General features: G+C 35.3%; 1 protein-coding gene across 1 annotated transcript; it reads left to right on the top strand.

Annotated features, from left to right (window-relative positions):
* Nucleotides 1-15,318: 15,318 nt before the first annotated feature.
* LOC122304621 lies at nucleotides 15,319-16,098 on the top strand. Its single transcript, XM_043116880.1, has one exon. The coding sequence runs from the start codon at nucleotides 15,319-15,321 to the stop codon at nucleotides 16,096-16,098; it is 780 nt and encodes a 259-aa protein (XP_042972814.1).
* The last annotated feature ends 313 nt before the right edge of the window (nucleotides 16,099-16,411 follow it).

Raw genomic sequence — 16,411 nt, forward strand, 5'->3', positions numbered from 1 at the left:
CAATACATGAATTACAAAACACAACTTTGAAAAATTTTCTAGACCTCTTTCCTTGAACCTCCTTTCTCTTTGATGATGCTGAAAATCTTCTCGAATGCACCTTCAAATACCACAATTTTTTTAATATCCTAAAATCACAAAACCATATTACTTAGCAAGGAAAATAAAAATAAAAATAAAAATATTTTTGTAAGTGCAAATTTTCTGGCAATGTTTGTTAGCATGCAAATTAAATGAGCACATTAATTTATTTTCTTTTCTATCAAATAAATTGGAAACATATATGAACACAAATATACATTTGCCCACTACACACACGATTTAAGAAAGAACTGGGACCCTTCATCTTTTCTTGCTCAACCACATTAAGGTCAATGTATTACCTAACATCTTCTATTTGAGCTAGGAGATGCAACCTACAGTCTCAGGTACTAGTAGTCCTAGTGCTTCCATTCAGATTAAGTATAGAAAAATCAATCAAAAACCTAGTGTTTCTATGCTTTCTAATTCATAACATATTCATGTCAATGGCAGAGATGATAAGGGATGTGGAGAGATTTTGTCTAAAGAAAATGGAATGCTCGAAGTTAACAAAACATTGCAAAGAGAAGCAGTTATCAAAACTCTTGTAAGAAACAATAAACACCCCTCCCTTCCCCCTCTCTCTATGTTACAATAAATTGAAGGTTTTGTTTTGGCTGTGGTTTGAAGGGTAAAAGAAGTTTCTCCCATACCTCTTAGATCCTCCTTATCCAATATGATGATGGAATGCAGTGAGGCAACGACTAAACCTTCTCCATTTTTATTTTATTTTTCTTATTTTACATTATCTTGCTTCCACTTTTTCTATTTTCCTTCTGCAATTTGTTGACTAAATAGAAGACTCCATAACTAGAGAATTAAATATGAAAAAAGGGCATGTGAGCAAAGCTTAAAATTTGGACATCCTAAATTTCCAAGTGCTATCTTTTCTTTATCTTTCCCAACCTTTCTAGTAGAAAGTTAGAAACTCAGTCATCCAACAACACTGAATCTGGATAAAGCATATCTCAATGCATAAAGCCAGATATTCAACACATGTAGTAGCTCTAAACAAGAAAGAACCTGGCAATTTGAATCAGGAAATGCCACCCAGAAAATTGTAAAAGGTGACGAATTCAAGCATAATCTTTATACAATTTACTACACTTAGCACGTGTACACTGGTGAAACTATTTCTTTGCTGACCAATCTTATTAGGAGACCCTTTTATAAAAATAGTCAAACTATTAATACCATTTATTAATAGTAAATCCAAATCCAAATCTCACAAATCTAGATCCAGATCTCACAAAGAAACTGTGGTTATGGCTATTTTTATTCTTCTCCCTTCTAGGTCTCACAAATTCATATCTAACCCATAAAAGCACTCCTAAAAGATTATTCCATTCAAACATTCACATAAAAACAAATCCAAAATCAACAAAGAGAGAACAAAACATACCCAAAAGCTAGCTCATCAAAATTACCTTGTTTCTAAAAGGGACTAGTTCGCTAAGGGCATTGACCGATTTATGGCTCAATCGTAGGTAGGCAAGGCTTCCACAATCACGCTCGTTGAACTCATACACGTGAAGTTACTGGACTTTGGCTACAAAAGAGAGACAGATAACCAAAAGGGTGAAATAGAATCCAACCAAAAACTCTGATTTTGTAGCAATAAAATTTCTGGACAAGTGAGAACTAATTACCAGGTCTAGAAGGCTCAAATGGATGTTAGTGAGAGATGAGTTTGAGAGCTTGATGGGTATGAGTGTGTTAGTGGCCGAAGAGGTGTACTATGATCTTAGGTTGACTATTTTGGCCAATGAAGAGATGATTCTCAAAGGTGAGCTTCTGCAATCGGTGAGAGAGTGTACTCAAATCTACTACTCCTCTCCATCAAGTAACCATTGAGATCATCATGGCGGTGGCTAGGGTTTCGTGGCTAGGGTTGAGAGAGAGAGAGAGAGAGAGAGAGAGAGAGAGAGAGAGAGAGGGGGTCTGGGGGAAACGAGGTCACAAGGATCCTGAATCAGGAATGAGAATTGTTTTTTGCCTTTTATACAAATCTGGTTATATCGGATTATGAATACGGAACCCAGATTTCATACCAAGATCCGAATCGGATATATACAGTTTTTATAATATGGGTTTTGGCCCGGATCAAATCTGGGCGGGAAACTTCAACCGGAATTCAGGTTTCGGCTCGGGCTGGGTAAAATCCAGCCTAGATGAACAGTCCTATATCTACGTAGCTACCACATGCTCCACACTTGTATATTTTTCACAAGAACAATATATATTAACACATACCTATTTTTATAACATATTATATTATTCTCTTCAATCAAATTATCTTTTATTATTTCAACTCGTGCGTGCAAATATTCGTAATATATATTATAAATATAATATAAATAATTAAATTTACATCTTATTAACTTAAATTTTTTGGATAAATGTTGATTTCATATAATATCAGAACTCTTGAAAATATTCAATAATACATACAGTATATATGAATTAAAATCAACAACAACAACAACAATAATAATAATAATAATGTACCTAGCAGCCAGCATGAGTTCAATCAACATGCATTAGATTCAGGACCATGTACATATATGATATATCTTTGAAAAAATTAGCACAACATAAATACAGTCCCTTTCCCCTATATATATATATATATCCATCTTTACTTTTTCTCCTAATTAATTTTAATATTGAGGGAATATAATCATGCATCGGCCTTGCAATATCAATGTTTACTTGGTGACAAACAATATTATTATTGGCTATCATGATTAATTAATCCCCGTTATTATTTATATCGATCGTATATATAATATTGTATTTAATAGAACAGTAGCCAGTACTGTACGTACTATTAGAGAGGAAAGGCGAAAGCAAAGTTTGTGGCTAGAGGGCCATGAACGTGGCTGCTTCATAATAATGCCAGAAAGGACATTTGAATTCGATTGCGTAGAATCATATATAGATATGGATTTTGTGTGGATCGGAGCTGGCTTGGCTTATCGAGAGCATATTATAATATATACGGTTCTTGTGAGAATGACTTGTTGTATATCTTTGATGCCTGCCAATCAGCCTTCTTATAATAACACTACTCTTGTCAAAAATTATTGATTCATATTTATTTGTGTTATATTTTCTCCTATCTACATGAAAAATTAATTTAATTAATTTATTAGTACGATCGTAAAAATTCGTTGGGTTTACGTACGTCGTGTTTATATAATTATATATGGTTTGTGGATCATGTTCATACAATAGCACCCCTGACCTATTTGGTACTTTGATTTATTTGGTAAAACAAAAAAGAAAATTAGGCCGCCACCGATTCAATCTTGTTTCTCAGCAGCGCACAGCAACGTACGTTCACCGCAGGATAAGTTTGCCCATTCTGAATGATGAACTGCCACACATGCGTATGGTTTCTGCTACACTTTCTTTCTTGTAAGGAAAGAAAAAATTAAAAGGAAATAAATAAGATGTCAACATGATCACTAGAAGATGAGGTCTCCAAGCGGCTTGGACCCACGACGTAGATTGGTTCTGCTGTCAATTGGTCGTATGACAATATCGTCTATCTCGGGCTTGGCTGGCTCGCTAGCTAGCTGTCTGTGACAATATTGCCATCTCCTAAAAGTCTAATGTTGGCTTATCGAAGGAGAAAAAGACCAAAGAGAGAGACAAATAAACCATAAAGTCAACTTTTAAGGCACAAAAAGACAGACGAAGATGACTAACATGATGAAAATTACCTTTTCAACGTCCATGCATATATATGAGCATGAGCTCTCCATTTAATTTTATCCATGCTTGCATCATGTGTCTCGATCCTATTGTGTTAATGTTTGACTACTTCGTTGTTTCGAATTACTAGGTCGTATAATATATTAATTACAACATTAACTATATATATATAAATATATATCTGATCTTGATCTTTTCGAAAACACACATGCATGCTAATAATTACGATATAATAATCTCTTTTCAATTCTCATGCATGCAACTGATCAGATATATTCGATGTAGCTTTTGTTTTTCGTGTGGCTAAAAGCCTAAAATAGACATTGTCCTATGTATGATCTATTGTTTAATATTATATATATACATATATAGTTAAACGTGAATAAAAAAATCTCAAATTATGTTGATTTTTATTTAATTGTTTTAACCAACCATAATATCGATTGATTCCACTCCTGATAAAAGTCTATCCCTTGCGTTAAAAAAAAAAAAAAATCTAGTTATAAGTATAATTATACATTAATATATACATTAATTTATTATAATTAGTTTAAAAGTATATTTTATTAAAAATAATATTAATTTAAATTTTAAATATAAAAAAATCAATATTAATATGTAAATTAGTACGTAATTTTATTTATAGATATCAAAATTCTTATATTTAATGCAGTTCATAGCAGCTGCATATATGTCCTTGCCTTGGCTATCAAGTAGGCGGCCTACATATATAATTACCTGATTCTGCACCTTTTTAGATTTTCTGTAACTCTTTTAATTTGCAGATCTCGTGACCAATAATTCCTTGTGGATGATCTTTTTGTTTATTTAATTAATTAGGGAATGACAATATATGATCTGATCCATAAAGTAATTAATTTGTTCCTCCACCTGCCCCCAATATGAATTTATTAATCTCGTGATACTTCGGTACTGATAAATCTTTAATTTATACTCTCTCTCTCTCTCTCTCTCTCTCTCTCTCTCTCTCTCTCTATATTGGAATAACTTAAATTTGAAGTACTTGTTTCAGTTAATTTCTCCACGACCCTCTTAATCTTCTATATATTGGAATATTATTAATGATCTCATGCATGTCTTCATGTGAAGGATGCAAGTCGATCGGTGATTATTGGCGGCAAAGAAAATAAAAGGAATGATCAATCGACGCATATATTTTGGATTGATTGTTTGATAAAATACATGATTATCGATCTATGACAGTCATTTTTTGTAATATCCCATGGTATACCCATTATATATTTTGGCTTTTACATTATAAGATAATATTAAATATATCAATGAAAGTAAAAAAGGAGGATCGGAAACATGGGAGTGCGACACAACCCCATGCCATGGTATATCTAATCATGTATAGGAGGTCTCGGCCGCCTGTAGCTTTCACGGTCCTGATCGAGGGAGAAAACAAGTGGCTCTAACAAGGTCAGACATTTGTAGTAGTACTTACTCATCATAGACCTAGCTAGAAAATTGTATTAAACCCAAGATCAAGAATATTTCTCCGTTGAAGAGTTCAGACAAAGAAAATTTGGCAAGGCTAGCTGCTGCATGATTGCAATATCAACCTAGTCCTTAATTGCTAAGTCAGTGGCAAACTAACTTCGATCGGCAGTCCACCGACGCAGTTGAAGGTTTCTTCTTTTCTATCCTAGTACTATATTGACAGTGATGGCAAGACCAGAGTTTTGAAGAAAAAATTGGAGTGGACTTTCTGCATGTAGCAAAGTGGTCACGATCAGAAATTATATATTTGCTTCAGCCTTCACCTGGAATATGTTCTAATCTTAAAGGAATTAAGCTGCAAATCAGAACAACTAGATAACTTCTTCGATCTCTCGATCTGTTTTCTTTTTAAAGTACCGTGAAAGGTTAGGCTAATAAGGATTAATATAGAGTTGAGTGTATCTACGATGAACAGGAGTACACCCGGCCTCCAACCACCTGGACATGACTCCTTACGGGTGGCCAACCACCTCATTAATTAACTTGCGTGATGGCCACACTTGGATTAATGGATTTTGCTACCCTGGCCAGCCATGCATTTTGGTTTGAGGCAAAAATTAAGTATAAGATCGACCTTTTTTTATTTTTATATTGTAATAAATTAATTATTATATTAAATACAAAATATTCAAACAATTACTTAAAATTAGAGTCATTACTTCCTAAGTGAAAAATTGATTATCGATCAAACTTCACTGATAGATCTCTAAAAGTAAAAACCTTTATTTTTATTTTTTACTTTCCTCTCAGTTTTTTATTATACTTAATTTGAACTCTTCGTTAAAAATTGTTTTAATATTACAAATTAATTAGTCGTGTATATAATTAATTGTAGAATCATTTTGTTTCTGTTATATATTCACCTTGTCTTCTAATTCTATAAAACATTAATTAAATTGAACTTGATCTGATTTTTGGACTATTATTAATAATAAGTTTACAAGTTCCTTTTTGTGATTGAGCTAATTGTTTTAATATTCTTCATTTTTTTCCCATATTAACGTATGAGAAAAATATAATTGTTATATAAGCTATGAAAAAAAGGAAGAGTACTTAATAGAATTGAAAACTTTGTGGGAAGGGAAGAAAATTTGAGAAGGATGAAAGAAAGAGAGAAAAACAAATGTGGGGTTTTTTTTTTTTTTTTTTTTATCCCAAAATGTGTAAACAGAATAGTGAAATTGGAAGGGGGTGAAATTGGATGGAGTGGCGTATGTGGTGATTAGAGGTCCGGTAGTGGGCGACGTGTGGGGCTCATGAGCCACTTTGGGCGACGAATGAGGCACTCGCTCACCATTTTGCAATACCGCTTCTTGCTTCTTGTAGATTAGCAGCCTTGGCATTGAGCCAATCATGTACACATACCAAATACAGATTCACGTCAAGACTATCAAGAATGTTAAACATGGCAACTCACCCAACGGCTAGCCAACCCATGTTAAAGCCATCTATGCCCACTTAAACATGGTGCTCTTGATCAATATCTCATATTTACCCGCCAGGATCTTTCCTATAGCATTAACTATGTTTCTCAATTTATGCATTTTCCAACAAATCCAATGTTCTTTCAACCATATGGCATGAGACCTAATCTCCAAATGGGAAAACTAGGTTCGAACCCCCCAACCCTCTATATATATATATATATATATAAATTTTGACTTGTTAAGAACAAAAATAATTGTCAAACAAGTAGCACTTCAATATTTATAAGATACTGTTGATCTTGGCCTACACTTTAGTTCAAATTCTACACTTGATTTATTTGCCTTTTTGGATGTAGATTGGGTAGGTTGGCCCCTCACTCAATGTTCCACCTTCAGTTAGTATGTATTTCTCATAAGTAATTGTATATCCTGGCTATCTGCCAAGAACCAAACTACTGTTTCCAAATCAAGCTTTGAAGCCGAATATTAAGCTATGACCCAAGCTACTACTGAGCTCACTTGGATTTCATTTTTACTCTATGACCTTGGTGTTCAACTTTTGTCTACGCCACTCCTCCTATGTGACAATATCAATGCTCTTTATATGAAGATCAACCCGGCCAATTTTTCATGCTTAAAGTAAACACATTGAGATTGACTACCATTACGTATTAGAACGTCGCTCTTGGACTTCTTCAAATACAACATGTTCCAACCTCTCTTCAACTTGCCGACCTTCTCACCAAACCACTTGGCCACCCGCAACTCCATTCATTCTGGTCCAAACTTAGCCTTATTCCTTGGTACAATTTGGGGGGATTATTAACGCAGCAGCTCAATCCCAATGGCTATGGACCAATCATGGACACATACCAAATATATATTCACGCCAAGACTATCAAGACTGTGAGACATGGCAACTCACCCAAAGGCTAGCCTACATATGGGAGCCCCTCACCCAGCCTCAATATATGTCATAATAAAACCGTGTAGTACCTTAGTATATAATGAATGCAAAGACTCTTAGTACTCTCAAGGTGACTGAGTATTTTTCTCAAACATCTTGTGTGCACTCTTCTTTACTTTTCATTTGGACATGATTGGTTGGTTTCTTTGTTCATATACTCTGTCCCTTTCCTTTTCTTGTAGAAAGCAAGCACCAGTTCTTTCTGTTTTAAGGGTTTCAATAAGGCGGAAACCTTAGGTGATGCCCTAGCTAAACTTGATAGCCATGTACCCAAATCCCTCAAAACACTCTTAGAATGGTTTGACTCTTTATAAATTTAGCTATTATTCTTAGGAGAAGAATGTTATTTATCATTCTCTTTATTATTATCTTTTCATCATCTTCATGTATGATATCAAATGATTAGAAAATAAGTAAAAGATGATAATGGTTTTTCAATCATTTAATGATATGAGTAATTCTACATACAACCGTAAAGTGCGTAAACGTCGCGTAATTGTTTTAAAAAAAGAAGCGAGATCCACTATTAAAAAATTAACTTTTTTTCATGTGAGTTTTATGTTTTATTCACTTTTTTTAAAGCAATTAAGCGGCAGTTGTACAATTTACGATTACAAATATCTTTTCTCTAATAGTATATATATTATAGGATAGAGTGAGGATGATAATTAAAATTGAAGAATCTGTCTACTTTAAAATAAAAAAAAAAAATTGAGTTTTTATTATCATTATTATTTTTTATTTTTAAGAAGATCATCATTTGATTGTGTTTCTATACTACAGCAAAAAGCTGATTAGTGAATGGTGCAAAGGAATTGCCTCGAATCGTGATTAGATATCAATTCTTTGTAATGAATTTATGAGTCCGTACGTAGACCATGCTGGCCTGCAGTCCTCGAAATGATATCGAACTCGCAAATTCTTTTAATATCATCTATCTATCTAAGCTACTCGGAAATTAAATGTCAGACAATATTAATTGAATCCACGTATGATGAGATTTATGTCCGGGATACTTCTTTAAATGTTTTCTTGTAATATAGGTGTTCCTTGTGATTGATGTTTATTAGTGTGAAACTTAAAATCTTGTTTCTTTTTTACCTGACTGGCCATTGCTGGCCCTGCACTGCAGATATATAACTAGTAATTGACAGAACATTATCTACATGATATATATTTCAATATTCCCTAGCTAGCTAGCCTGGGAGGACAACATGATCATGACTAGCTTGCTAGCTATGGCTTTAATGGGGATCAAAGGGGTTCAGGTTTTCTTGCATTTCCTCCCACATTAAACGTTTAGAGGTAACGTCCACAAATAATGTATGCAGATTTTATGGAAAAGGATCGTGCATGCATTGTATTAATTGGTGCATAACCAGCGGGAGAAAATTAGAGAGACCTAGCAACTAAGCAACGTACGTGGGACCAATCCAAAGATTGATTGTGCTTCAATTCCAAGTACTTTGACAATATATATAACCATGTATTATCGCTCAATTAATTATCCATTAATTTGTCTCAAAACTTCGGTCTCAGTTGGATATAAAATTAAGAACTTTTGGTAAAGGTACCAAATCAAAAAAATGAAAAATAATATTTGCAATTGTAGAGTACGTAAGCACCACATAATCACTTTGAAAAAGTGAGTAAATACAGGACTACATGAAAAAAAAAATTAATTTTTTTAATAATAAACTTCACTCTTTTTTAAAATAATTATATTGTATTTATGCACTTTATAACTGTATATAGTATTATCCTTAAAAAATTATCCCATTAATGTACCTCTTTGTTAAAAATAGGTATGATTTGATTTGATGTTGCAGAAGAAAATGATGATCTTATAACATACAAATTGCCAAATATTCCTTCTCCACATCACTTCGACATGATCTTGATATATTGTGAGAAAGGCCCACATCTCTGACCCAATTCTCATATTGTGATAAAATCCAACAGATCACTTCCTATTTTAATTTCAAATAAGCTCACACATCCTCGGACCAAACATTCTAAACAAAAAGCCCACCTACCGTACGTGGACGGGTGTGATACTAATGCCTTGACCACATCATTTTCATTCCCAAAGAAATTGCCTTCTTGGACTTCAGCTTAAATAATTCCGACCCAAGATTTTGAAAAGCTTGGGCCCAGGAAATACAAAAGGGCCGAAGTTTTGGAGGCGTGAAGGATACTTTAGCTGCAATACGAAGCTGAACTTTTAAAGGAACCATGCAAATATAGGAGTATGATTTTGCGTTTGCCTATAATTAAAAATAAAATGACGAGAGTAATTAAGTCCATTAACCCAAATTTTCAAAGGTAAATCTATTCCTCCCAATTCTATAAGGAAAAAACGAGTTTTTACGTTCAAAATCTTACAATCAAAATGATTATTTTTGACGAAAACGCAATACCATAACTCCTGCATATTATATATGCTCGTAAAATATGTATAGCTCTTTCCCATGTCACAATTAATACAAGCATACTACAATTTGCTTAGTCTTATTTGTCAATATATACACTTCTATGTGTGTATATATATATATTAGCTGGTCTGAGAGGATAATTAGTCACACTGAGATTGGCCTGCACTCTTACACGAGGCAGAGTGGGGAATTTTCCTATGTTTTTTATAAGCCCACCAAAGTAAACAGAAAATTATCGAAATAGAAAGAAAGAAAAAGAAACAGTTCAGAAGTTTTTTTATTTTTTTATTTTCAGATTGCTCACTCATGCCAGTTGAATTTGTATAATGTTTTCCTTAACATTTTGCAGTGATTGGATTATGTGACATTGCATGTTATCTTTTGATCGATGTTAATACGGTAATTAATGCATTATTGTACTACAGATCGAGTCGAAATAAAAGCTCAAGACAAGACCACATGGGTTTCTCGACTTTGTTTAATAGTCATTTTCTACACTTTTTTGTATGTTGGGTTTTGCATATATGTTGTTCTCTTAAGAACTGTTGGCTGCAGTGCTTTAATTCTGACATTCATGACTATATAGGAGCATATTGCATGCGCATTTTCTTTTCAGATTTCAATCAAATAATGGGTACTGTTGTAAATCAATCATGTGGAGTACTTCTGAATGGCCTGATTATTTGATTGAAACAGTACCCTAGCTGCAGCTCATGGGTCCCTCAATCTTTATCTATAGAACATGAATGAAGTTAGTAGATAGTAGTTCTATTCTTGCATGAGATTGCATGAATCTCTAAAACCCTAGCTCCATCTAGCTATAAATGCAGATATGGTGGTTGAGAAACTAAATAATTATCCATTTAACTTGTGTTTACGATCAATGTATTTGAGCTAGCTGACAATCACATGAAGTCCCAATGAGAAATGAAAAATGTATCTAAGCGTGGAACATTCCACTCCAAATAAGATTTAATGCTTCTACCGATGCAAGCATCCACCAAATCAACCTACCCCAGAGCAAAGCGCTAGATCTACTCATCTAGCTAGACACCATAATCATCGAGTGAGCTTTTTCTTTTTCTTTTAGTTATTTAATCAATTATACTTGTGAACTGCCTCCTAAAGCAGATCAGCTAGTCTTGTATACCATTTTCTCTATTTTAGAACACAACTACCGTCGGAGCTAGTACGGAATCGAAACTGAGCTCGAGATGGTCTTGTGGAAGATAATCTGTAATGGTACTACCCTAGCTACCAAGAGTACACACTCTCCAAAATCGTTCCTGGTCTCTGAGATCCATCTCATCTAAGAGACTTTCTTGTACACTATAATCTAAAGATTCAAAAATATTAGGCATGACATCTCCCATTAAGCGTAACAAAGCCTTATAGTTAGCCCTTCAACGGACTCATCTTATGAAAATCAACTTTGTAGTAGCAATCCATCGGGATCACTCCAAAATATTATAGGCTTAACATCATTGGACCTATCTTCCAAACTTTACATGGACGAAGAAGATTCCCATCCACCAGCTTGCTATAGAGAGAGAGAGTTACCTAGTAACTCAATTCTTGGTTTGTATTTTTATTTCTTAAGTTACTAGTTTTTACTACTAAAGGTTTATATCGTCACTGCAACATAATTGCTTTATAGTGACAGTTAAAAAATTGTGACAATTTCCAAATCGTCACTAAAAAGTATTTTGATAATGGTTTCTAGAAACCGTTACTTCATTAAAGACAGATGAGATTCTATTTTTACGTTTGAACGTAGAGGAAATTTACATTCGAATGTCACATTTCCGTTTGAACATTGAGGCTACTTACTTGTGAACGTGAAATGCTTTTACGCCAACGTTCGAACATTAGTAATTAACGTTCGAACGTTAATTTTAACTTTAAATTAAATGTGGCTCTAATTTAAAAATTATGTGGTTTTTATAGTGCATAATTTGTAAACAAGTCTAAAAATTATAATATATATTTATTATTGCCTAGATAACTAACACAAGAGGGGGGTAAATTGGGTTATATTTAAAAAATTAACAATTATAAATCAAATCCATAATATAAAAATATAAATAAAATATAAAACAATAGTAAATATAAAGAGTAAGGATAAGAGAGAAACAAACTCAGTATGTTAAAGAGGTTCGGCTCTACTGCCTACATCCTCTCCTCAAGCTACCCCTTGAGGATCCCCAAATTCACTATTCAACCTCTTTCACGTGGAGATAGAAACCTATTATATCTTTGAACAACACCGCTATAAAGGATCCGTGTAGAATACCCTCTACACTTGCAATCACCTTACACGTGGTGATTCAACTCTTTCTTGTGCAGAACACTTTCTACATGCACAAAGGTTATACACATCATTTTACTAATACAAGAGCTGATAGTGGGTAGGTTATCAGAAAACACTCTTCAATGAGTGAAATAAGATTAATACAGTGCAAACTATATATCTCTCAAAATAAATAAGGTTTAAGGCTTAATGCTTAGAAAAGAGAGAATGAAAGTTTTGAATAAATGTTATATGCTCTTGGTGTTGTGAATTTGAAACTCTCAAATGATCTATTTATAGGCATATGAGACTTTATATTCAAATTTAAAAAAAATCACATGTCAAAGACAACATCATTCACTTTTTAAAAATTTCAAATCTAATTTTTTTACTTTTGAAATATGACAAAAGGAGTACACTTTACTTTTCAAATTTTTCAAACAAAATCATTTATCTTTTGCATAAATCAAAAAGAGTATCAATCACTTTTGAAAAAATTCAAATAAAGCATGCACATGTGAAAGATAACAATCAATCATATTTAATATTTTCAAAATTTTCAAACAAAATCATCTACTTTTTACATAAGTCAAAAAGAACATCAATCACTTTTGAAAATATTCAAATAAAGCATGTACATTTGAAAGATGATAATCAATCATCTTTAATATTTTCAAAGTTCAAATCTTTAATCATGTACTTGTTTTGACTTGGAAGTCCCCTCTCTCTCTAGGAAAGATGGGGTATTCGTCTCTTTGTCTCTTGTAGAGCATTGAGGTTGTTCTCTACTTTCTTCCTTTTGTAAAGCCACGAGTGTCTGTAAGCTGCCTAGACACAATGGAGGTCGAGCTCTCCAACTTATATGAGGGGCTACGGTTAATTGAAGAAGAGCAGCTATCTGTTAACCTATCAGAAGAGGAGGTTTTGGCCTCAACAGAGAAGAGCAAAAAGTGTATTGCAGCACTCATTGTATCAAAGAAAGATATCAACAAAGGTGCATTCAAGTCTACAATGACCAAGGTATGGAAAATAGAGGGGACAGTAACCTTCAAAGAGGTAGGGAAGAATAAGTTCTTAATCGAGTTCCACGATAGAGAAGAGAAGCAGAAGGTAATGCAAGGGAGGCCTTCGTCCTTTGACAGAAATCTGATATGTTTACAAGATTGTTTTGGATGCCAAAACTTACAATCCATAAATCTCACATTGGAACCTTTCTAGATTCAACTCCATAACCTGCCTTTTGCAGGCATGAACAAAAAAATGGGTGAAAAGCTGGGTGGAACTATTGGTCAAGTCTTATTGGTCGATGCTGATGATCAAGGCATGGCTTGGGGCCAATACTTAAGAGTCAAAGTGTTAGTTGATACTACAAAACCTCTATCAAGAGGCTGCTTCCTCAACCTGGGAGAGAAGAAAGAATGGATATCCTTCAAATACGAGAGATTGCCTAGTTTTTGTTTCCACTGTGGGACTCTCCAACATTCCAAAAAGTCTTGCTCAAAACCTTCATGGGATGGAAGGCAATGGGTAGAAGAACAGCTCCAGTATGGTACCTGGCTCAGGGCAAGCTCTCAAGTCAGCTCTTACCAGTCCTACCAAAGAAGCAAGAAAGCTCCGATGGAAAAAGAAGTGCCCAGGCAGGACTTCCCGGACGACAGGGAAGCTGTTTTGGGCGGGAAAACCTTTGAACTAGCAGCAGGAAAGCAAGTTGATGCAGCCTGCAACCCTAGATCCTCGAGCCCTCCTCAGCATGCTGACCCTTCTTATGGTAACTATGACAATGCAGGTAGGAAAGTGCAAAAAGCATTACCAAATATGGATCTTTTCCCACCCACCAAGGTGCCAAATAAGGCAACTAGGTCAGGAAACACAACCAATGACCTATCTAGGTATCATGATTTTAGCAACCTACATCCCTCCTGTCAGCATGTAGACCACCCTATGGTCCCTACACCACACTATCTGCAGGTTCCCCCCTCGGAAAGTGATTTTGGTTGCTGAGGTGGACAACCCTCTCCTACAAAGCAGCAAGGATGTTGAGGTGGCACACGTGGCAGTCCAGGTAGATGACAGTAATGATCTGGACCAAGAAGGACATAATGGGATAACACAGGTGGGGGACAGCAACACTGAAGGGGTCTCATGTTGCAAACATGAGGAAAACCACGATAGAGCTAAATGGAAGAGGAAGGCCAGGCTAAAACCACTGGTGGTTGAGAGTGGAATGACTACTAGGAAGGCCGGTAAGAAAAGAACCTCCCTAGCAGCTTATAATGACCCCCAGATGGGATCTGTCCACGAAAACAGCAAGTGCAGGAAGAAAAGTAAAAAGAATGGAGATGCTGAGAACAAAGAACAAATGGAATTGGTGGGAGCTGCTATGCATCCCTGCCCACAAGTATGAGTCTTATAAGCTGGAACTGCCGAGGGCTTGGGAACCCTCGGACAGTTTACTTCCTTAGCTTACTAGTTAAGGATAAGAGCTCAGGAATGGTCTTTATTATGGAAACAAAATGCTCAAAAAATAGAGTGATGGAAGTCAGTAATAGGTTAAAGTTTGACTCATGTCTGGTTGTTGAAAGCAGAGGGAGTAGTGGTGGTCTTGCACTAATGTGGAAGAGCCATATGAATATGGTTATTTACAACTAATCGAGATGGCATATTAATGTCCATGTAACAAATGACCCGGGCAGCCCCACCTAGTTCTTCACAGGTTTCTATGGCCACCCTGTGACTGCCAAAAGAAAGAGGAGTTGGGATCTTTTAAAGGCCATCAAGCTAGAGTCCTCAACACCATGGTTATGCTATGGGGACTACAATGAGATTACGTGTCAAAATGAGAAGGAAGGAGGATGTCCTAGACCATACAAACAGATGGAAGTGTTTAGGGAAGCACTTGAATTCTGCTCTCTAATGCCCATTCAGACCAGAGGCTCAAAATTCACTTGGGCCAATAATAGAAGAGGTAGAAACTTTACCAAAGAAAGACTAGATCGAGCTCTAGTTAACCTATCATGGCAGGAAATTTCTAGGGACAGTTGGTGCTCTGTGGAACCTGCAGTAAAATTAGACCACTCACCACTAGCCCTATCAATAAAGAAGCAAGGATCCCATGGCTACCCAGAAGGAAAATGCTTCAGATTTGAAACAGCTTGGATTTTAAAGGAAAATTGTGCTCAAACCATCAAGGAGGCTTGGGGAAAGGCAACAAGTGGGCAGGATATGACCACTATGATGAAGAGTAGACTCCTTAATTGCAGGTTTGCTCTAAAAACTTGGAATGCCAAAGTGAACAAAACGACTCCTACTGAGATCAAGGTTAAATTAGGTAAGCTGAGGGAGATGCAAGACAAGGGCAGAGGTGATCATGTAGAATCTGTCAAAAACCTACAGAAAGATATTGAACAAAGGCTTGCTGAGGAGGAGATAAAATGGAAGCAAAGGGCAAAACAGCACTGGTTACAAGTGGGGGACAAAAACACAAAATACTTTCATATGCAAGCAACTCATAGAAGGAAAGTCAACAGAATATCTCAAATCCTGGATAGTAGTAACAGACTCGTGACTGAGAAGCAACAAATTGGGACTACATTGTCCAACCATTTCTCTGATCTATCTCAACATCCCACCCCTCTGATATTGATGAATGCCTAATGCACATGGCCCACAGAGTCTCACCACAGATGAATGAAGGTCTGCTGCAGGAATTTATTGAGGAAGAGGTCAAGACAGCAGTCTTCCAAATGAAAGGCTTGGGCTCCCCAGAACCCGATGGGTTCCCAGCAGTGTTTTACCAAACAAATTGGGAGATTCTTGCTAAGGAAGTCTGCAGCTTTGTGCTCAAAACTCTAAACAAAGGCAGCTCATTGGAGGGGGTAAATGATACTTTTATTACCTTAATCCCAAAGGTTAAGGAACCAAAAACTGTTACTGATTTCAGGCCAATAAGCCTTTGTAATGTTATTTA

This window comes from Carya illinoinensis, chromosome 3 (assembly GCF_018687715.1).
Source record: "Carya illinoinensis cultivar Pawnee chromosome 3, C.illinoinensisPawnee_v1, whole genome shotgun sequence".
NCBI classification, from domain to species: domain Eukaryota; kingdom Viridiplantae; phylum Streptophyta; class Magnoliopsida; order Fagales; family Juglandaceae; genus Carya; species Carya illinoinensis.

What these genes read in the sequence shown, in the direction of transcription:
- LOC122304621 (XM_043116880.1), top strand. Translation starts at nt 15,319, where the DNA reads ATGGAAGTGTTTAGGGAAGCACTTGAATTCTGCTCTCTAATGCCCATT.